A 23,309-nucleotide genomic window follows, 5' to 3' on the forward strand; every position below is an offset into this window, starting at 1 on the left:
TTGATGCATCATAAACATCGTATGTCGAGGTAGTCTGAGGAGCCGCTGTAAATCTTAGAATCAAGTTAACTAATATCCCGTAGATTAGCAGGCGGCCTTTGTTCTATCAGCCCGTATACCTGTCACCCGTCATACTCGATTGCATTGAAGAAAAACTCATTTAGGCTATTGAAGGTTTCATACAAACATAGAATGTTTAGAATAATAGGTGAATTTTCTCAGGAGAGATAAAGCCAATAAGAAACGCACCCGTTATTATAATACCGTTATAAATAGAAAGATTTTTCTTTTGAAATTCTACTTGCTATTTTCTTAATAAATAGAAACGTACAGCAAGATACAACAAAAATGGAAAATTTAGAACGTTCACTTGTGGCCCTAAGAATCTTTGCTGCCTAAGACTCATAAAATGCAAAATGCTAGAGAAAAATAAAGAAAATTAAAGAAAAAACAAAAGAAGATAGATACGTCGCTACATTGAACACGAATATAAACATTAAATATGAGACATTGAATAATGAGTATGATCACTCGTTTTAGCAATTTCAGGATTGTTAGTAACAAATCAGAGGCATCGACAATTTTAATGGTTTTACTTTGTCGATACTTTTTTTCGCATTTGACAAACGACAACGTTTCTTTCAATATTTTTCAAGATTTAATTGCTTTTCATGCAAAGTGTATTGCTTTAAGTAATAGCTTCAATCTTCGTTTTTATTATCATCTAGTGCATACGCAATTAACAATTTAAGTGCCACACAAAATATAAGGTATATTGTTGACAAACATAAGGAACATTTGCGAAAAGTAACAAGTGACATGATATGATAGATAAAATATAATATAAGATAATGCTACGGCGTCTTATTATTCGCATCGCGAGAGAACTTTATCTGAAAATTAATTTATAAAACGTTAGAAACGGTTGAATTTTCCTGCAGAAAGCCTGATATTTCACATATTGAAAAACTTGTGTACTTATTTGTAAAAATAATTTTATTGTTTTATATACAGGTAATGATAATACAGGACGGTACATAAGGAGCGGTACGGTAAGGGGTGGAGCATCAGTGAAATTTGATTGGTCGACAACTTGCGCACTCGACACAGTGCCTTATGGTGGGATGAAGGAGTAATGTGGTAGGGATAGTAATATAAAATAGACACGCACTAGCAGCAAGGATTCAAAGTTTTTGGATTCAAAGTTCGGTATTACTGTAAGAGTGGAATAGTTTGTGTGATTGGTTCGTACGATAGTGCAGTTTTAGTAAATTTAACAATATAAAATATACAAGTACAGGATATTAAATCTTTGTGAGGATTCCATTTGAAGAGTTGGTGAGCTGTTGTAGCGATACCTAAACATCTCATATTCGTAAGTTTTGTCTGTAATATATTTCTGTTTGATCAACTGTACACGTATAATATTTCTCGAAAATAAATTAACTAAAAACGTTTTACCATTTGTAAGTCAAAATATCGTAGCGAAAGAATTTATGTAGATTGTACAGAAAGTTTCGGGATCCTTCAAACGCTTCAAATATCAATTAAAATCGCTGTAATTCTTCAAAGACAATTTTTAACTTTTGCGCTAAAACACACGGAACTGAGATTACTTCGATAATATCGGCTTGTTACAATTACTAGGTATTTTAATTTCTTTCTTTTTCGGTTTTTTTTCCCTTTAAATAGGTGTGAAAACTCTACAAGTGACAATAAGGACAAGATGTTGCATATATCTAACATCCAACCTGTGCTACCACAATACGAAGAATCTCCAGAACACGAAGAATCGTCAGACGATTCAATTTCGTCTGATGTGATTCAGATACCGATACCGGCATATACCAATCGTTGGCACCGGTACCGACACCGGTACCGGATGCCGGAACCAATGATTAATCCAGTGTCGTCGGTTCCATCGACGTCGCGTGGCATTCGAAAACATCATGGTGATTTTCGTTTTGAAGCAGCAAGACTTTGGAGTTTTCGAAACTGGCTTGTACCTTTCGTTGACCCTGCCAGTCTTGCAGCAGCAGGATTCTATTATACAGGCAAAATGGATAGAGTCAAATGTTTTGTGTGTCGAGTGGTGGTAAGTCACTGGTTAGAGGGTCGTACTCCCATGCAAGTTCACGAGATATGGTCTCCAGAGTGCAGATTTGTCCGCAATGAAGATTGCGGTAATGTGCCAATTGGTACACACCCTGATGAAATTCAACCGACAGAACGAAGAAATGGAAATATATTATGTCGTTACGGTTTAGAATATTCGCAGTCCTTTGATTTTAATGACCATCGATTTGTAACAGATGCAGAAGACCCGACGGCATATGATCTTAGCCGTTTGGGACTAAAAAAAGTTAAGAAACCAAAACATTTGGATTATATTACTTACCAATCCCGATTAAATTCATTCTCAACATTTACTGATACATCTATGAATAAAGAACTATTAGCCGATGCAGGCTTTTACTATAACGAAAGAGATCGTATGTCTATCTGTTATCATTGTGGACTTGGTGTAGTAAGTTGGAGTCCAGGAGAAAATCCATGGGATAGACATGCAATTTGGTCTTCAAGCTGTTGTTACTTGATAACAGTTCGTGGCCACCAGTTTGTTAATGATCTAAGACAGCAAAACATCTACGAAAATTATGAAGAAGTAAGTAGAAAGAAAAGAAACTTACACCATGAACCATATGTATAATTAATAATTCCAATATATACTTATGTACATTACATTTATTTCAGGAACCAATAGTTGATGACGATACGAGATCCGATAGTGAAGAGGAAACTAACGAGATGACTCTCGTTGAGAAATTTGGTAAGTAATAAAAATAAAATCACAAATTCTTTAATTTGTGTGAAAACTGTACACGTATAATAAATTTTATTATATATTATATTTAAATATACTGTTTACTATTTTAGCTGCTCTGGAGCAAAAAAATAAAAAATTGAAAGATACTCGATCGTGTAAAGTTTGCACGGAACGAGATGGAACAATTATATTCCTACCCTGTGGACATTTAGTAACATGCTGGTATTGCTCGCGTGCTTTTGCACGATGCATAATTTGCAAAACAGAAATTAAAGCCCTAACTCACATATATTTGCCATAATACATGCACATCTATATATATAATTATGTACATATATAAATTAGCATGTTCATATCTCTAATATGAACATATTTTATAGTTGTTATCAAATTAAAATGTGTTATAATATGCAAATAGAAACAATAATGTTAATAAAGTTAACTTTTTTTTTTTTTTTTTAGTAATCTAACTAATTGTTCCTTGTTTTATTCCCCTTATTGTTAGTAAAATGAAACTGTATTATACATATATATTTCAAATCATAAAAATCATAGCATACTTTTTCTTTTATTATACTTTCATTGCTTATGCTTCGCTTATAATCTTCTCTGTTTAAAAATAGCTACCAGAAGAAAAGGATCATTATAAATCATTATAATTCTTAATTTTAATTATCTTCGTTTAAGGTTATAAACTAACAAACGGAAGATATGTCGTGAAAAGCAACAGAGTATTGGAAAGGAAAAGAGTGAGAAGATATTACAATTATATTGCATTAAAGAAACATGATTAAATGTTGTGCAATTTGGTTATAGGCTATTGGTTGTTCAGGATATTCAGGAATTATATCTCATGACTTTGGTAGACGATCCTACACCTTCATATCGGTGGAGATTTATTAATGAAAGATACCGTATAATAGAATTTCAAAGCCAAACTTTTTGTACTGCATCGTGTAATGGATATCTAATGAATCGCGTAATATCTGCAAGGAACCATGGGTCGCAAATGAATCGTTCTTTCAGAATATGATCTTAAAGTTCCATTGGCTCTTATTGAAATCTATCTATTGAAATTACATTAGAAAATGTTTACATTTCCCAGTTAGATAAAAACTAAGTAATGCCATATTAATGAACGAACAGAAAGCTATTCCTTTGAATATATGATAATCTACGCTAAATAGAATGAAGCATCTAACTTTATCATTTCAAACATCATTACAAAATGATTTACTTTATGGAAAAATCTTTCGCATAAAAATTGAATAGCGTTGAAGAGAATACGATTTGGTATGTGGAACTGCAGAAACGTTAACTACTCTTCGATTTCGATGTTTTCGAATATGTTGTAGAAATCGATATTTCAAATAAGCTTTTCCTATATAAGAAGTGAATTCGCTTAGTTTCCGGGATATTCGCGAAAAACTACCGACATCGCTACAGTGAATTCTGCATCTGCAGTTGTGCAACTGTGACAGCGTATGCGTTAGTTTGGTTACCGATTGCCGGTCACTTATCTTCTCTTTGGAAACGAGGGTAGGGCGGCTTCGTAGCCTAGAGGCTTCGTGCACAACGTACACATGCGAGGCTGCAAGAGTCCGTTATAACCGGTAACTTATAACTCGATTAAAAGTAAATATCATCAATGTATTGGGTTCAAATATTAAATAATTAAATAATTGTTAATGTACAAAAGGTAAGTGACCGACGACTGGCAACCAGACCGACGCATACGCCGCTCTCGCAGATGAACAACTATAAGCAGAAGTACAGTATAATCGAGCCGGTAGTTTCTTACCAATATATTGAAAATTAAACAAGTTCAATCTTTATATACAGTATAGTAAATAGGTAAAAGTTGTTTAAAATATTTCTGCAACATATCCAAAAATCATAGAAATCCGAGGGTAGATAACGTTTCTACAGTTTCACCCTATATACCGTTATATATTGCATACAATATTATACGTATATAACAATAATAATAATATTATAAGGTAATAGTTAATATTAATAAGTTAATATTATAAGTTAATACAGTAGATAAGTAAATAAATAAATAAATAATCTTCAGTAAGGATTTCTGATGTTCTATCATCGACGTTCGGTCGCGCACGGCTATTTCGCACGCGATCGTAGCACGTATATATATATATATGTATGTGTTCCATATACTTTGCAGTCGCAGAGTCGTGTCTTAACTTCGCGGTTGCGCGCGTTTGGTCGCGAATGGGAACAAGAATAAAGAGTAGACTTCGTTTAAAGAATCTTGCTACGGCGTGGGGAAAGCAGTGATGCCTTTTAGTAAGCAGATTGTGAGGTTTTCCAAGTTTAGGGATAAGAGTAATTAATGATATTTTTCAAGATTAGTATCGTATTCAAGGCGACGAATTGCATCAAAAATAGAGGTAATGAGAGCAATCCCTTTTATGAGAAGCTCCTTGAAAGCTTTTAAGAGCTGGTTCATACGTTGTCCTATATCGTAATACAGTTGCGACATCTCGATGCCGCGTGCGTCTTCCTCCTCGCTTAATTCTGCCAGCTCCAGTTGGATCGCGTTGAAATCACGCCCGTATTTGTCCAGATGTTTTTCGAGGAATAATAAATCGGACTCATCCTGACGACCGGATTGTTCGTACTCATCCAGTCGTTTCGATATGAGCGTGAATTGGCGGCTATAATGGCCTCGTCTCCGACACAACGAGGTAATTTTGTCTGCGGTTGCCATTGTTACGGCGGATAGTGGATCGGGAATGCAAGGAACAAGCTTACCTCGTTGTTGGGATTCGTGACTGTCGTGACTACTTTGCCTACCTGTGGCGGGAGGCTGCGTGGTTGCGTTCTTCAACCACCGGGTTTTGTCTCCTCAAACTTGACAGCTCCCGGCGTTACTGATTTCGCTGGTATCACGTCGGAGACACAAGAAATCGCGAAATTAACGGATCGCCGGTAATCTCCTCGCATCGCGGTTCCAACGAAATGATTCTTTCACGAATAGGGCGAAGAAAATTGAACTTCGTATGCGACAATGAAATTTATTATAGAAATCCAACAGAGTGACGGTTCAAGCGTTACAACAGAATGGTTGGGAATGTTAGAACAAACTGGTTTGAAATGTTACAACAGACTGATTCGAGCGCTTGTTTAGGAGGGTTTAGTCCCTTTGGAGGGTGTATCAGAGGCGCCTTTTAAGTTATTGTTTCGATAGCTGTGGCATGCAGGGTGTTTAATCTATCCGGTTACTGAGCGAGCGGCCCTTCTTGAGCGGGTGGTCTTCTTGAGCGTGTGACATTTCCCCCTTCTTAGACTCGCTTTGCTTCATTGAAGCGTATGACTCTGGTGGGTCGCCCGATTTGGATGATCCCGCTATCTTCATCTTATGCGATGTTTTGGTAAGTAACCGTCCTTGGTGCTGTTGATGTTTGACCGATCCTGTTTACGCGAGCGGTAGGGCAGAGTATTTTGATACATACATTTTTGGGAAATGATCGACGTAGACATTCGAAAAGTTTACATTTCTACATTACATATATTGTTCCTAGTCCTAGGACTACGATTCCTAATATTTGTAGTGTGAATATGCCATATCCCTTCAACGAATTTATGCGTCGTTCACATTGCAGGGTACTGATTTGCATTTGCAACGTATCGAGGTCGGCTTTATATCGGTTAGAATTGTGAGTTACTCTTGGAGCTGTTTCTAATATTTTCTCTAATATTAGAACGTCTGTTTCTTCGAAGCTGTATATACTATTCTTAAGTTTGGTTTCGTAAGAGATATTTTTATGTGATCCTCCTATTTTCATAATATTATGATCGTATGTGATTATGCACCCGGTTTTCCCGCTAATTAAACTTGGTTGTCTAATTTCTAGGATTTTACGTGTCTTACATAATACGTCGATTTGTACATTCTTCTTAGGAATAATAATGTAATGGTTTTCTGTCTGCAAAGGTACGAACGTCAGTCCTTCCAATTTGAAGACAGCAGTCGGGCAAGTTTTGACTGTCCGTTGATTATTAATTAATTCTGACCCGCATTCAGGTGAATTGGTTCTATTGTGACTCGGTTCAGTTCTTTTACAAATGTGGATGATTGCTGTTCGTTTACAATATTTGTCTAAATAGTGACTATCGGCAAAGGTGTATTGTTCTGAGTTGGTTAGTATCAAGTCAGTTTCCATTACAGCTGCAACGAATACAGAGTTTTGTTTGGAAGGTATCGGATAAATTTTAGTTATTTTCCATTCATTGTTTTCCAAAACCGGCACATTGTATTGTATTGTATAAGTTTATAAGTTTGTATATTGTATAAGTTTGTATATTTTTAGTTTACTTAGATGTAGAATTAGTTGAAAATTTTGATCTGAAGGTTCGATATGATTAGTCATAAAGTTTAGTCTCGTTATTTGGTCAAGTGTTTTTAAGAATTGTTCAGGTTCTATAACTTGTGGATTTATGATTCCTTGTTTTCCTAACGTGACAGTGTTAAAAATTTCGTCGATGTTAACATGCAGTTCCGATATGGTAGATTCAGTTTGAATTACTAGGGAGACTAGCATTTCGTTTTTTTCATTGTGGTTTTCAATCTTGTGTATATCGTTGGCAAGGTTTTCGAGTTGATCTGTTTTGGTGTCGTCTAGCACGCGTTTGATAAGTGCGGTTTGCTCATTAAGCATTGTTTTTATTTTGTTGTTGGAGTCAAATAATGTGTCGATGTTTTCGTTAATGAGTTCTAGGTCCCTTTCGTCGAGAGTTGCAAATAAAGTTTTGGATACTGAGCCTACGACATTGAGCAATCCGCGTTTGCTTCTATAATGCAATAATAATTTGAGTTGCCGAGTCAGGTTTTGAAAATTTCTGTACTTAAATTTTAGGCTGCTTATTTCTGGTATGTGAGCGCAAGGTGGTTTACATTGTCGGTCTATTAAATCTATTACGAGTTGTAATCTATCAACTTGATTGGATCGTTAAGGCCTACTATAAGGGTGATATCTATTTGTTTGTTGTACAGATAGCAATCGTCGATGTGTTCCAAGAAAATGTTGGCGTAATTTAGTGGTTTTACCACTAGATCGCTTTTAATGTATTCGAGTGTTATAATGATCCATGTTACGGTCTTCTTCCTGAAAAGTAGGATTTTAGCCTGTTACCGTGGATTCTTTGCGTATGACCGTTGGAATGTTCGATAAGATAGGTGGGTGGATTAGAGGGGAGGATTTCTGCAGGTCCTAGCCATTCGTGATCTAGTTTGTTGGTTTTGTGATCGTTATGTACTCATACTTTGTCTTTTACTTGGAATATAGTTTGTGTTTTGATAATTTTTCGAATCTGATCTCTTTGATACCGCCTTTTGTTTGATTCAGTGATTTCTCTTGCTTTCGCTATATAGGCGTTATGTCGGTTCCTCCAGAGTTTAAATAATTCATCTTTAGTTAGGGTGAGGGTGTTTGATATCGAGGACGGCATGTTAGTCATTTGTCGTCCAAATGTTAGTTCGAATGGGGTATGTCCGGTCGTTTCGTGTACCGAAGTATTGTATCCCATGCATATTAGTTTTAAATTTTCGTCCCAGTCGTTTTATCGATCGGTCTTACAAGTTCGAATAAGATCTTTTACTACAGCACGTGTTCGTTCAAGAGATCCGTTAGATCGCGGGTGGAAAGAAGTGGTTTTCACATGTCGAATACGAAATTTCGTCCCATGTCCGTGAGGATACTTTTCGGTGCAGAAAATATATATGTACGATCGTAAATCTTTTGATAATTCAGGTGATCGATTTTGAATTCTGAAAATCGAGTTTTATTGTGAAAATAATTAGATAAAATACAAAAATAAACAACAATCGATATCCGTCTATAACAATAAATAACAATAAATTACATAAACGGGAAATAACAAGTTCCGTACAATGTTTGCCGGAAAATCGAGAATCGATTTTCAACGTCCTGAACTACCGATCTTTCTCCGTCGGTCTTCAAAATTGTAAATAATTATTCTGTGATCTTGTCTGTCTCTGATCTTGCTCTGTGTCCGTCCATTTGGGAAATGAGTGTCTCTCAAGTATGGTCGTCCGTAAAACATATAAGGGGGTAGCTCTGTCCGTGAAACAAATAACGTCGTGCTACCCGTAAAACAAAAAGAGTCCCTATCCCACGTGAATATATATATATATATATATATATATATATATATATATATATATTTAATATAAATATTTAATTGAAATTGGTATAAAAAATGAAGCTGACAGGAAAGCTATATTAGAAGTGATAAATAGATCATAAAAAATCAGCGACACAATTTACTTATTTTTTATAGTTTATTTGTTACATAATAAAGCTGATTTAATGTATAAATCTATTCTTCATTTGACCTAACTGATTTATTTTTGCCATTATCAACGCAATATTGTTTTGATCCAATTTAATAAATTATAGAATAATTATATGTAACTTGAACTTAATCATACAGAATTTAGAATCATAAATATGTGTATACTGGATAAAAATGAGCTGCTACCTATATCAGATTTAGCTTTTGATAGTTTCTCCTTTTGCGTCAAATGTTTTTGTCTCTGATCTTTTTCTTCTGGTAGCTATTTTTAAACAGAGAAGATTATAAGCGAAGCATAAGCAATGAAAGTATAATAAAAGAAAAAGTAAGCTATGATTTTTATGATTTGAAATATATATGTATAATACAGTTTCATTTTACTAACAATAAGGGGAATAAAACAAGGAACAATTAGTTAGATTACTAAAAAAAAAAAAAAAGTTAACTTTATTAACATTATTGTTTCTATTTGCATATTATAACACATTTTAATTTGATAACAACTATAAAATATATTCATATTAGAGATATGAATATGCTAATTTATATATGTACATAATTTTATATATATATAGATGTGCATGTATTAAGCAAAAGCTATACGAACTGCAGCTGTAATTTTTCCTTGGCAAATTATGCATTTCATAAAAGTAGCGGAGCAATAACGGCAAGTTGCCAGATGTCCACAAGGTAAAAATGTAATAGTCGCTTCTCGTTCCGTGCAAACTTTACACGATCGAGCATTCTCCAATTCCTGATTTTCCTTCTCCAGAGCAGCTAAAATAGTAAACAGTATATTTAAATATAATATATAATACAAATTTATTATACGTATACGGATTTCATACAAATTAAAGAATGTATGATCTATCTGTGTTTTTATTTTTATTACTTACCAATTTTCTCAACGAGAGTCATCTCGTTTGTTTCATTTACACTGTCGGATCCCTCATGATTCTCATCTGTAGTTTCTATTGGTGCCTGTAATAAATATAATGTACATAAGTATATATTGGAATTATTAATTATTGGCAGACGATTGGCAGTCCTTTAGAAGCATCTGGAATAGTCAGTTGACAACAAGCGTGCATGCGAGTAGGTTTACGAGGTCTTCGGAGTATAAGATATGTGTTTAACTGTTGTGTGCTGAATAAAGTGAATTATTTGTATTTCCGAATCCCTCCTACATCTTTACAATTATACATATGGTTCAGGGTGTAAGTTTTTCTACTTACTTCTACAAAAGTTTCATGAAGATCTTGGCCTGTTACATTGTTAATGCATTCACAGCTCCGTCCTTTGATTATATAACAACATCCTGGAGACGAAGTCGCATGTCGATTGCACGGATCTTCTCCTCGACTCCAATTGTCTATAGCAATTCCACAGTGGTGACAAATAACCATATCATTTATTCCGTTGTAGTAAAAGCCAGCATCGGCTAATTTTTCACTTCTAATATATGTATTAGGCCATGCTACGAATGTATTTAATCTCGATTCGTAAGTAAGATATTTCAAATTTGCTAGTTTGCTAACTCTTCTTGGTCTCAAGTAGCTACGTGATTTAATTGGCACATTACCGCGATGTTCATGGCGGACAAGTGGGCACTCTGGACAATACATCTTGTGAATTAGCACGGGAATACTATACTTTGTCCACTGACTTATCTCCACTTTACACACAAAACATTTGACTGTAGTCGATATGCCTGTATAAAAGAATCCTGCTGCTGCAAGTCTGGCAGGGTCAATGGAACATGATAGAGGCCAATTTCGAAAAGTCGAGAGTCTCGCTGTTTCAAAACGAAGATCATGTTGTTCTTGAATGCCACGCAACTTCGATGAAATCCACGACAGTAGATTAAACGTTAGCATCGAAAACGGAAACATTTCTGATATTGACGACGTCGTACGAACGAACCACACAAACTATTCCACCCTTACAGTAATACTGAACTTTGAATCCTAAAACTTTGAATCTTTGCTGCTAGTACGTGCCTATTTTATAGTATTATCCCTACCACAATACTCCTTCATCCCTCTATGAGGCACTGTGCGGAGTGCGCAAGTTGTCGACCAATCAAATGTCACTGATGCTCCACCCCTTACCGTACCGCCCCTTATGTACCGTCCTGTATTATCATTGCCTGTATATAAAATAATAAAATTATTTTTACAAATAAGTACACAATTTTTTCAATATGTGAAACATCTCACACAGGCTTTCTGCAGGAAAATTCAACCGTTTCTAACAATTTATTAATTTATTTTGAGATAAAGTTCTCTCGGGATGCGAATAGTAAGACGCTGTAGCATTATGTTATATTATATATTACCTATTATATCATGTTATATATATAATATATCAACTGATTTAGGTAAACAATTAATGTATTGTGTGAAAATATATAATGTTGTTATATCAGTAAATTCTTTATTATTGTTCGTTTGTAGGCATGTTTGTTTTTGGATTGGCAGCTGCAATAAATAAAGATACGTTTGAAACTATATATGAAGCATGTCCATCAGCACTATTGAATTCTCTAAATGATGATGTTACACCATTTTGCATTGCTGCTATGAAAAATGATAAAAATTTATTTTTTAGATTAATAGAATTAGGATTTAATGTTTCAAAAAGTAGTAAGATATTGCATTTTGTTTAAAATTAATACGATAACGATACATAATATTGTTGGCAGAGTTTTTATCCATGTTTATCATTAATTTTCAAATAGATGACTATGCTTACAGTGCATGATGAAGCAGTCAATAGTACCAGAAATAAAAAATTTGGCAAAATATTTTAACACAGAAGATTATTGGAATGATAACTCTGATCACATTCTTAAAGCAAATGAACCAGATAACAAGGACTGTTTAAGTCTTTCCAAATTAGTAAATAAAAATAATAGTAATAAGTCTCCTTTAAATGTTCATAACATACCGATAGTTACATTCGATACTACAATGTGCAATAATGTCAACTGTAACAACAATGTCATAAAAGATTCAAAAGAACTTTTAAAACCTTGTGCATTAAGTTTAGAGACAAATCACGCAGAAATCTGAACAAACTGTTACCTACTTCTCCAAATATATATTTTACACAAACTAAACGTAATGAGGAAATTAATTTGAATATAAAAGATGAAACAAAAGATAAACAATTATTCGTAAATGCAGATGAAGATGAAGTGATGCTAACTTGTTCAAAAAGTAGAAAGAACGTAAGCTTTGCAGAGGTATATTAGTTATTACTCTATATTATATACTAACTAAATATGATATTTTAATTTAACTGTATTGAACGAAGATTTAATTGAAATTTGTATAAAAAATGAAGCTGACAGAAAAGCTATATTAGATGTGATAAACAGATCATAAAAAATCAGCGACACAAAGAGAATTTATTACCTTTTATTAATTATATCTAGTTCTAATTATATATTATTATCTTATTTGTTATATACTAAAGCTGATTTATTGTATAAATTTAAAAATATAATATGTTATGTTATAGCATATTAGTATTATTTCTTATACTAACTTAGTACACTTAAGAACACATATGATACATTTCTATTTTTGCTTATAAAGATACATTTACATACATTTACATACGAAACTTTTTTTTTTTGTTTTTTTTCTTTTTTTTTTAATTATTTGTTTGGATTTTACAATTTGTCCAGAAGGACACTTGGTAAAATATTATATCTTAGTGAATAAAAAAATAAAAATAAAAATATAGCATGTGGGTGGCTACCCCCATCGGGGTACCATCGTCGTGTTTGCTAGGTTATATCCTTTGTGAGGTCTGTTGGGTGTTTCCTTTTTAGTCTTCTTTCTATGTTTGATGTGTTGACCGTTGCCGCTGACAGTCGGTTCGGGTACTTTTCTATTCTTTCTCTGTACCTTCTTGCGAATCTGTTAATCTCCTCCTTGACCGTTGGTATTCCCAGGTCTTTCCGAATGTCATCGTTTCTAACGTACCATGGGGCGTTTACTATCGTTCTAAGAATTTTAGCTTGTATTGTCTCAATTTTGCTTATATGGCTCATTGCTGCTGTTCCCCATAGCGGGAATTTACATACGAAATGGCTGTAAAATTGTTGTATTCCTGATGTGTGATAATACTTTATTAATAAGTACACTTTTTTTGCTTTAGGATCATGCGGAATTGAACGCAAATTTAGACAATCACTCGATTCACTATTTTTCATTTGACCTAACTGATTTATTTTTGCCATTATCAACGCAATATTGTTTTGATCCAATTTAATAAATTATAGAATAATTATATGTAACTTGAACTTAATCATACAGAATTTAGAATCATAAATATGTGTATACTGGATAAAAATGAGCTGCTACCTATATCAGATTTAGCTTTTGATAGTTTCTCCTTTTGCGTCAAATGTTTTTGTCTCTGATCTTTTTCTTCTGGTAGCTATTTTTAAACAGAGAAGATTATAAGCGAAGCATAAGCAATGAAAGTATAATAAAAGAAAAAGTAAGCTATGATTTTTATGATTTGAAATATATATGTATAATACAGTTTCATTTTACTAACAATAAGGGGAATAAAACAAGGAACAATTAGTTAGATTACTAAAAAAAAAAAAAAAAAGTTAACTTTATTAACATTATTGTTTCTATTTGCATATTATAACACATTTTAATTTGATAACAACTATAAAATATGTTCATATTAGAGATATGAACATGCTAATTTATATATGTACATAATTATATATATATGGATGTGCATGGATTAAGCAAAAACGACACGAACTACAGCATTGACTTCTTTTCGGCAAACTATACATCGATCGAAATTTGAAGAGCAGAAATTACATGTTGCCAGATGTCCACAAGGTAGGAATGCATTTGTCGCTTCTCGTTCCGTGCAAACTATACACGATCGAGCATCCTGTAATTCTTGATTTTCTTTCTCCAGAGCAGCTAAAATAGTAAACGGTATATTTAAATATAATATATAATACAAATTTATTATACGTATACGGATTTCATACAAATTAAAGAATGTATGATCTATCTGTGTTTTTATTTTTATTACTTACCAATTTTCTCAACGAGAGTCATCTCGTTTGTTTCATTTACACTGTCGGATCCCTCATGATTCTCATCTGTAGTTTCTGTTGCTTCCTGTAATAAATATAATGTACATAAGTATATATTGGAATTATTAATTATACATATGATTCATGGTGTAAGTTTCTTTTCTTTCTACTTACTTGAATAGAATTTGAATAGAGATCTTGGCCTGTTACATTATTAATGTATTCACAGCCCCGTGCTTCGATTATATAACAACATGCAGGAGATGAAATTGCATGTCGAACCCATGGATCTTCTCCTGGATTCCAATTTTCTATACCAATGCTACAATGATGACAGATGGCCATATCATTTCTTCCGTCGTAGTAAAAGCCTGCATCGGCTAATTGTTCTCTACTCATATGTGTATTAGGAAATGTTGCGAATGAATCTAATCTGCATTCGTAATTAGCATATTTCAAATTTTTTAGTTTCGTAATACAGTTTGGTCTCAAACGGCTACGTCCTTCGATTGGCACATTACCGCAATCTTCATTGCAGACAAATCTGCACGATGGACAATATATCTCGTGAAGTTGCATGGGAGTACGACTGTCTGACCAGTTACTTATCTCCACTGCACACGCAAAACATTTGACAGTATCCGATATGCCTGTATAAAAGAATCCTGCTGCTGCAAGTGTGGCAGGAGGAATGGAAAAAGATCGAGGCCAGTATAGAAAAGTCGAGCGTCTTGCTGCTTCAAAACGTAGATCATATTGTTCTTGAGTGTGAAAAAACGTCGATGGAACCGACGACATTCGATCAATCGATAGCACCGGAAACGGAAACATTTCTGATATTGACGACGCCGTACTAACGAACCACACAAACTATTCCACTCTTACAGTAATACCGAACTTTGAATCCAAAAACTTTGAATTCTTGCTGCTAGTACGTGCCTATTTTATATTACTATCCCTACCACATTACTCCTTCATCCCACCATAAGGCACTGTGCCGAGTGCACAAGTTGTCGACCAATCAAATTTCACTGATGCTCCACCCCTTACCGTACCGCTCCTTATGTACCGTCCTGTATTATCATTTCCTGTATATAAAATAATAAAATTATTTTTACAAATAAGTACACAATTTTTTCAATATGTGAAACATCAGGCTTTCTGCAGGAAAATTTAACCGTTTCTAATGTTTTATAAATTAATTTTCAGATAAAGTTCTCTCGCGATGCGAATAATAAGACGCCGTAGCATTATCTTATATTATATTTTATCTATAAAAGCACATCACTTGTCACTTTTCGCAAATGTTCCTTACGTTTGCCAACGATATACCATATATTTAGTTTGCCAGTAAAATTGTTAATTGCGTATGCACTAGATGATAATAAAAACGAAGATTGAAGCTATTACTTAAAGCAATACACTTTGCATGAAAAGCAATTAAATCTTGAAAAATATTGAAAGAAACGTTGTCGTTTGTCAAATGCGAAAAAAAGTATCGACAAAGTAAAACCATTAAAATTGTCGATGCCTCTGATTTGTTACTAACAATCCTGAAATTGCTAAAATGAGTGATCATTCTCATTATTGAATGTCTAGCGTTTATATTCGTGTTCAATGTAGCGACGTATCTACGGTATCCGATTTCGCTTGCTTTTTCTTTAATTTTCTTTATTTTTCTCTAGCATTTTGCATTTCATGCGTCTTAGGCAACAAAGATTCTTAGGGCCACAAGTGAACGTTCTAAATTTTCCATTTTTGTTGTATCTTGCTGTACGTTTCTATTTATTAAGAAAATAGCAAGTAGAATTTCAAAAGGAAAATCTTTCTATTTATAACGGTATTATGATAACGGAGGCGTTTCTTATTGGCTTTATCTCTCCTGAGAAAATTCACCTATTATTCTAAACATTCTATGTTTGTATGGAACCTTCAATAGCCTAAATGAGTTTTCCTTCAATACAATCGAGTATCGTTTATTGTCAAGTATCGGTACGGTCGATTCATTAAAGGCGAGCTATGCAATTCCACGTCTGCGTTAGGTGGAACGTTCATCCCGTGACCGTGGCTACGTACGGCGACCGGTTGTCTCCTCGAGCCCAACCTCATTGTCTCAAATTTCGAATAACTGTGTTTGGGTTGTTTCGTAATTGCTAAAGCATTCGTGTTTTTCCGAGTGATTCCAACAGGGGGTCCCGTTGTCCTCTCATCTCCGACATATGAATATATATAAGTGCCAAAGACTATATATGATTGCGATATATATATATATAGCGGCGGTGTGATCCGAGCGCGGTGGCGGTCGTCTCCCCGAGAGGACAAGGAATTTATCCAAGGGCAGTTAATCTCATTTGAAAATTCATACTGCATACATCGCGAGCCCTGACGAATAAAATCGCTAGTCTAACGAATATGGAAAAATATCGAAAGTCGAGTCGAATTTCTATAAATCATTAACTATATCTATCACGAAACAATTTGTGACCCTTCTGATATTATTTAATTTATTGTTAAAAATACATGCTATATTAACCTGTTAACACAGTGTTAACCACTCCTGTTATCTTAATCGAAACAAAGGGACCGATTATTTCGCAGCGTCGATTATACGAATCGTAGCGAGAATTTACGCCTCTCGCTGACGCGTTTTCCTCCCGATCGCGTTTCTCCGCGAACGGTCGTAACAAACTTGTTTTGTTTCTCTACCACTTTGTTACATCGCCCTTCTATATTTTCACGAGCTTTTGTGACAACAAAAAATAAACACATAACCGACCAGTTCGTTCAGTAGATACACAGACACGCAACGTATCCGAACACTCGTTTGCAGATTTTTTTTTTTTTTTTTTCTTGTCGTCATATCAAAGTAATGATGCGCATGTATGTAGCGGTGATTCGCAACAATGATCCACGACGATGATACGCGGTGATACACAACAAACGGATACGCATCTCTGGAAGAAGACATTTTTATAATTTCACAAGTATCATTTTGCAATGAAAATAGACTTATGACCGCAAACGAATTCGGAGAAGAATGTTTCCTGTGGCGGAAACCCAAGTTGAAGCTTTGTATTGAGAAACGGAACTGTAGAGCACTGTGACCATGCGGAAGAAATTTCTTTATTCAGAAATATTAGAAATTAGAACTTCCAATGATTTCTATCCTGTATGATAATGTATTGATGGATGAATTTATTACAATGGATTAAACAAAAAACGATGATTATTCAACGTGAACTTAACGCAATAGTGTGTATTACAACTCTCTATTAAGGACTCTTGACTTTTGACTCTCCGACGGCTAACTGAACATCAACGGCTGCGGTGCCGAAATATATTAATGGCCATTAGGGCTATTGAAGATTTCCGACCCTTTCGGCTTGTCGGAATTTGCGCTTTATCGTCGACATTGTTTGTATGTCGGGACATAAATTACAAGGGATTACACTAAATAGGGCTTTGATTGATCTTGGCAGGAAAAATTTTGCAAAGGGCCAAATCTACGTCGCTCTTCATTTAGCGCCGAACAATATTCTGAATAAACCGCATGACAAACGAGCACTTGCATAAATGCAAAAGTTACGATGATACTTTTCGCAAAGAAACAGCTGAGGTCCATTTCTTATGAACAATATGCAACGAAACGACTTCCAGAAACAATTTCGTAAAAAGGCTGCCCATTTTCATCGGTTCCATCGATTAGTTTGTGGAGAAACGATGAAATACAACGAAAAAGACAGGTATGACAATGATAAATATGCGGAGCATTGGAGAAAAGGATTGGTTTGAATGGAACGATTTGACTAGTTTGCGTGATTGAAAACGAAATGAAACGAAGAATTGGTTTCAATCGAAAGATTTGACTGGTCAACGTGATTAAAAACGAAACGGATGGACCGTCAACGGGTCGTGTACCATTGCGTGCTTCCTATTCCATTGCTGAATTTTAGATTTTTGAACACGTAGTGGTGTAAACTATCGAGATAATCGATTATCTCGCGAAGCGGCGAAACTTGCCGAAGTTGACCGATGTGCAGCCGACGGTTCGAGATCGTTGATAAACAGATGCATCGCATCTTAACTAATGTTTGCGTCTAAATATGTAAATCGACGTTGCGTTACATTGTATTCGAGGAGCTAAGGAGAGAAAAGATAAGAGTAAATGCGGGACAAAGGACAGAGAAATACGAGGAGAAAATCAGGAAAATGCAACGAGGTGAGATTAGTAAAAAAATATCCGAGAGAAAAGGATTTATAAGAGGAAGAATAGAGTTTCGGTAAAGAAAGATTAGAGTATATACAAAGAGTAGCATAGTAAAACAATGATGGAAAATATATGCAACAAAAAGGTGCAGGTCAGTATCATATTGAAAACAGAACATTATGGTAATCAAAGATAAAGGCAATTTAATAAAATATAAGGCTCAAGGTATAATAGTAGGTATGAAGATATATAATTACTATATACTATATTATAGGTTACTAGAGTATTTGTCAGCAAGGACAAGCAAAAGTAGCCAAAAGCTAATTATTAGAGCAAAATATTAGAAGAATCCAGAAAGCAATAACATACGGGTTAGAGGAGCTCATTAACTATTAATACAGCTGATTGCGTTTTCTCCCTTTAAGCGAAGTTTTTTGTATCCAGTGTCAAGAGCTCTTTTGACAAAACGCTTTGATTCTAGTAGACTACAATTTTTCAACAATTCTATTTTCATTGCAACGACTTCTTTTACAGTTATGTTGTAATATTTGTTCTATCTGAAGGAACAAAAACGTGAGGATTTTCGTGAATAATTTATGATATACGGTCACACCGACCCTGCTATGGATTACAGAATTCTAATAAGAGTCAATGAAAATAAAAGAGAGAGACAGAGAGAGAGAGAGAGAGAACAACATTCGATGTATCCGTTTCTATTTCTAATGGATATATATTTATTATTTTGATTAGGAAAGTTACATTTTGATAGGAGAAGAAAAGAGCAGAAGAACTTGTTTCGTAGTTGTAGTCATAGTTGTATACACAGATCTGAAAAGTCCTGTGAAGAAAATCAATTTTAATAAACAGTAATAGCAGTTATAGGGAATATTTTATTTCTCAAAGTATAATAATAATATATATTTTCTCAAAGTACAAAAATATAAAAGTTTCGTATCGCTTCGAAATTGATGAAAATATTTTGTTAGAGGTCTTGAAATTTCTCTATGTAGTAGACAATAGAGGCTCGCCGCATGTTAGTCATGAAGAGGTTTCCTTCAAGACATACGGACAGAAACGGCAGGAAAATAAAATTACCTGCTCATTCGCCGCATTTGGAAAACATATTTTTCCACTCGATTGTATTGAAGAAAAACTCATTTAGGCTATTGAAGGTTCCATACAAACATAGAATGTTTAGAATAATAGGTGAATTTCTCAGGAGAGATAAAGCCAATAAGAAACGCATCCGTTATTATAATACCGTTATAAATAGAAAGATTTTCCTTTTGAAATTCTACTTGCTATTTTCTTAATAAATAGAAACGTACAGCAAGATACAACAAAAATGGAAAATTTAGAACGTTCACTTGTGGCCCTAAGAATCTTTGTTGCCTAAGACGCATGAAATGCAAAATGCTAGAGAAAAATAAAGAAAATTAAAGAAAAAGCAAGCGAAATCGGATACCGTAGATACGTCGCTACATTGAACACGAATATAAACGCTAGACATTCAATAATGAGAATGATCACTCATTTTAGCAATTTCAGGATTGTTAGTAACAAATCAGAGGCATCGACAATTTTAATGGTTTTACTTTGTCGATACTTTTTTTCGCATTTGACAAACCACAACGTTTCTTTCAATATTTTTCAAGATTTAATTGCTTTTCATGCAAAGTGTATTGCTTTAAGTAATAGCTTCAATCTTCGTTTTTATTATCATCTAGTGCATACGCAATTAACAATTTAAGTGCCACACAAAATATAAGGTATATTGTTGACAAACGTAAGGAACATTTGCGAAAAGTAACAAGTGACATGATATGATAGATAAAATATAATATAAGATAATGCTACGGTGTCTTATTATTCGCATCGCGAGAGCACTCTATCTGAAAATTAATTTATAAAACGTTAGAAACGGTTGAATTTTCCTGCAGAAAGCCTGATGTTTCACATATTGAAAAACTTGTGTACTTATTTGTAAAAATAATTTTATTATTTTATATACAGGTAATGATAATACAGGACGGTACATAAGGAGCGGTACGGTAAGGGGCGGAGCATCAGTGAAATTTGATTGGACGACAACTTGCGCACTCGGCACAGTGCCTTATGGTGGGATGAAGGAGTAATGTGGTAGGGATAGTAATATAAAATAGGCACGTACTAGCAGCAAGGATTCAAAGTTTTTGGATTCAAAGTTCGGTATTACTGTAAGAGTGGAATAGTTTGTGTGATTGGTTCGTACGATAGTGCAGTTTTAGTAAATTTAACAATATAAAATATACAAGTACAGGATATTAAATCTTTGTCAAGATTGCATTTGAAGAGTTGGTGAGCTGTTGTAGCGATACCTAAACATCTCATATTCGTAAGTTTTGTCTGTAATATATTTCTGTTTGATCAACTGTACACGTATAATATTTCTCGAAAATAAATTAACTAAAAACGTTTTACCATTTGTAAGTCAAAATATCGTAGCGAAAGAATTTATGTAGATTGTACAGAAAGTTTCGGGATCCTTCAAACGCTTCAAATATCAAATATCAAATATTAAAATCGCTGTAATTCTTCAAAGACAATTTTTAACTTTTGCGCTAAAACACACGGAACTGAGATTACTTCGATAATATCGGCTTGTTACAATTACTAGATATTTTAATTTCTTTCTTTTTCTCTTTTTTTTTTTTTTCCTTTAAATAGGTGTGAAAACTCTACAAGTGACAATAAGGACAAGTTGTTTCATATATCTAACATCCAACCTGTGCTACCAGAATACGAAGAATCGTCAGACCATTCAATTTCGTCTGATATGATTCAGATACCGATACCGGCATATACCAATCGTTGGCACCGGTACCGACACCGGTACCGGATGCCGGAACCAATGATTAATCCAGTGTCGTCGGTTCCATCCACGTCGCTTCACGCTCAAGAACGATATGATCTACGTTTTGAAGCAGCAAGACGCTCGACTTTTCTATACTGGCCTCGATCCTTTTCCATTCCTCCTGCCACACTTGCAGCAGCAGGATTCTTTTATACAGGCATATCGGATACTGTCAAATGTTTTGCGTGTGCATTGGAGATAAGTAACTGGTCAAACGGTCGTACTCCCATGCAACTTCACGAGATATATTGTCCATGGTGCAGATTTGTCTGCAATGAAGATTGCGGTAATGTGCCAATTGGTACACATCCTGATGAAATTCTACCGACAGAACGAAGAAATGGAAATATAATATGTCGTTATGGTTTAGAATATTCGCAGTCCTTTGATTTTAATGACCATCGATTTGTAACAGATGCAGAAGACCCGACGGCATATGATCTTAGCCGTTTGGGACTAAAAAAAGTTAAGAAACCAAAATATTTGGATTATATTACTTACCAATCCCGATTAAATTCATTCTCAACATTTTCTGATACATCTATGAGTAAAGAACTATTAGCCGATGCAGGCTTTTACTATAACGAAAGAGATCGTATGTCTATCTGTTATCATTGTGGACTTGGTGTAGGAAGATGGTTTCCAGGAGAAAATCCATGGAATAGACATGCAGTTTGGTCTCCAAGCTGTTGTTACTTGATAACAGTTCGTGGCCACCAATTTGTTAATGATATAACACAACAAAACATCTACGAAAATTATGAAGAAGTAAGTAGAAAGAAAAGAAATTTACACCATGAACCATATGTATAATTAATAATTCCAATATATACTTATGTACATTACATTTATTTCAGGAACCAATAGTTGATGACGATACGAGATCCGATAGTGAAGAGGAAACTAACGAGATGACTCTCGCTGAGAAATTTGGTAAGTAATAAAAATAAAATCACAAATTCTTTAATTTGTGTGAAAACTGTACACGTATAATAAATTTTATTATATATTATATTTAAATATACTGTTTACTATTTTAGCTGCTCTGGAGCAAAAAAATAAAAAATTGAAGGATACTCGATCGTGTAAAGTTTGCACGGAACGAGATGGAACAATTATATTCCTACCCTGTGGACATTTAGTAACATGCTGGTATTGCTCGCGTGCTTTTGCACGATGCATAATTTGCAAAACAGAAATTAAAGCCCTAACTCACATATATTTGCCATAATACATGCACATCTATATATATAATTATGTACATATATAAATTAGTTTATACCTATCTTTTATATGAATATACTTTATAATGTTTTAAAAATGACGTACACACATTAAAATGTGTGACACTACGTACGGTTAAATTAAGTGTATATGTATGTATCAGGAAATGAGAAAATATTTTACTTTTAGTACTATTTCTACAGTAATTTGTAAATAGAAACATAATATTAAACTAATCAAATACATTTTTTACTTTTTCAAGTGTTACTTAATTAAACATTAATTTGAATTATTTATCTTATCTGAATAAAGTTAACTTTTCTTTTAGTAATCTAACTGATTGTTCCCTGTTTTATTGCCCTTATTGTTAGTAAAACGAAACTGTTGGTAATAGAAAAAGTGTCGTCTTTTTACTTAACAAGATTTTAAATTTCTTTTAAATATGAAAAGATTAGATGTCTCACATGCAAGTTTAATTTTAACATAATTGAGAATAAAGCTTCTTCTTAAAAGTCATATTTAAAATTTTACTACAACTTTTAGAATTTTAAATGTTGGCTATTCATTCGAAAATACGTTTTTGAAAAATTGTTAGTATAAATTGGATCTACAAGAACATCAAATAATTAAGAATAGCAAGCAATTATATATAATGGATGCTTGTAATCTTATGAATAAAAAAAAAGAACAGTCGGTTCTGTACGCTTTATTTCCGGAAAAGAGTAACCTATGT

General features: G+C 34.0%; 5 protein-coding genes across 5 annotated transcripts; 3 read left to right on the forward strand and 2 right to left on the reverse strand.

The window, feature by feature from the left end:
* Nucleotides 1-1,726: 1,726 nt before the first annotated feature.
* On the forward strand, nt 1,727-3,730 carry LOC139996719 (baculoviral IAP repeat-containing protein 7-B-like). The gene is made up of 4 exons (XM_072021246.1): nt 1,727-2,665; nt 2,755-2,830; nt 3,515-3,576; nt 3,644-3,730. The coding sequence occupies exons 1-4, from the start codon at nt 1,727-1,729 to the stop codon at nt 3,728-3,730; spliced, it is 1,164 nt and encodes a 387-aa protein (XP_071877347.1).
* A 6,022-nt stretch (nt 3,731-9,752) lies between these two features.
* On the reverse strand, nt 9,753-10,791 carry LOC139996720 (E3 ubiquitin-protein ligase XIAP-like). The gene is made up of 3 exons (XM_072021247.1): nt 10,402-10,791; nt 10,105-10,147; nt 9,753-9,943 (listed from the first exon to the last, which is right to left on the reverse strand). The coding sequence occupies exons 1-3, from the start codon at nt 10,789-10,791 to the stop codon at nt 9,753-9,755; spliced, it is 624 nt and encodes a 207-aa protein (XP_071877348.1).
* A 694-nt stretch (nt 10,792-11,485) lies between these two features.
* On the forward strand, nt 11,486-12,240 carry LOC139996721 (uncharacterized). Its single transcript, XM_072021248.1, has 3 exons — nt 11,486-11,546; nt 11,623-11,828; nt 11,923-12,240. Exons 1-3 carry the CDS (start codon nt 11,486-11,488, stop codon nt 12,238-12,240), a joined length of 585 nt encoding a protein of 194 aa, XP_071877349.1.
* A 1,246-nt stretch (nt 12,241-13,486) lies between these two features.
* On the reverse strand, nt 13,487-15,050 carry LOC139996722 (E3 ubiquitin-protein ligase XIAP-like). The gene is made up of 3 exons (XM_072021249.1): nt 14,427-15,050; nt 14,293-14,337; nt 13,487-13,618 (listed from the first exon to the last, which is right to left on the reverse strand). The coding sequence occupies exons 1-3, from the start codon at nt 15,048-15,050 to the stop codon at nt 13,487-13,489; spliced, it is 801 nt and encodes a 266-aa protein (XP_071877350.1).
* A 6,287-nt stretch (nt 15,051-21,337) lies between these two features.
* Nucleotides 21,338-22,293, forward strand: LOC139996723 (baculoviral IAP repeat-containing protein 7-B-like). The gene is made up of 2 exons (XM_072021250.1): nt 21,338-22,120; nt 22,210-22,293. Exons 1-2 carry the CDS (start codon nt 21,338-21,340, stop codon nt 22,291-22,293), a joined length of 867 nt encoding a protein of 288 aa, XP_071877351.1.
* The last annotated feature ends 1,016 nt before the right edge of the window (nt 22,294-23,309 follow it).

The sequence above is a fragment of the Bombus fervidus genome, chromosome 18, assembly GCF_041682495.2.
Source record: "Bombus fervidus isolate BK054 chromosome 18, iyBomFerv1, whole genome shotgun sequence".
Taxonomy (NCBI): Eukaryota; Metazoa; Arthropoda; class Insecta; order Hymenoptera; family Apidae; genus Bombus; species Bombus fervidus.

Coding starts and splice junctions, on each gene's coding strand:
- LOC139996719 (XM_072021246.1), top strand. CDS start 1,727: ATGTTGCATATATCTAACATCCAACCTGTGCTACCACAATACGAAGAA. Junction 2,666..2,754: donor TCTACGAAAATTATGAAGAA/GTAAGTAGAAAG, acceptor CATTTATTTCAG/GAACCAATAGTTGATGACGA. Junction 2,831..3,514: donor GACTCTCGTTGAGAAATTTG/GTAAGTAATAAA, acceptor TCTTCGTTTAAG/GTTATAAACTAACAAACGGA.
- LOC139996720 (XM_072021247.1), bottom strand. CDS start 10,791: ATGTATTGTCCAGAGTGCCCACTTGTCCGCCATGAACATCGCGGTAAT. Junction 10,148..10,401: donor TTCATGAAACTTTTGTAGAA/GTAAGTAGAAAA, acceptor TATTTATTACAG/GCACCAATAGAAACTACAGA. Junction 9,944..10,104: donor GAATCATGAGGGATCCGACA/GTGTAAATGAAA, acceptor TTACTATTTTAG/CTGCTCTGGAGAAGGAAAAT.
- LOC139996721 (XM_072021248.1), top strand. CDS start 11,486: ATGTTATATTATATATTACCTATTATATCATGTTATATATATAATATA. Junction 11,547..11,622: donor TAATATATCAACTGATTTAG/GTAAACAATTAA, acceptor GTTCGTTTGTAG/GCATGTTTGTTTTTGGATTG. Junction 11,829..11,922: donor GTAGTAAGATATTGCATTTT/GTTTAAAATTAA, acceptor CTATGCTTACAG/TGCATGATGAAGCAGTCAAT.
- LOC139996722 (XM_072021249.1), bottom strand. CDS start 15,050: ATGTCGTCGGTTCCATCGACGTTTTTTCACACTCAAGAACAATATGAT. Junction 14,338..14,426: donor TCTATTCAAATTCTATTCAA/GTAAGTAGAAAG, acceptor TATTTATTACAG/GAAGCAACAGAAACTACAGA. Junction 13,619..14,292: donor ATCATGAGGGATCCGACAGT/GTAAATGAAACA, acceptor GTTTAAAAATAG/CTACCAGAAGAAAAAGATCA.
- LOC139996723 (XM_072021250.1), top strand. CDS start 21,338: ATGCCGGAACCAATGATTAATCCAGTGTCGTCGGTTCCATCCACGTCG. Junction 22,121..22,209: donor TCTACGAAAATTATGAAGAA/GTAAGTAGAAAG, acceptor CATTTATTTCAG/GAACCAATAGTTGATGACGA.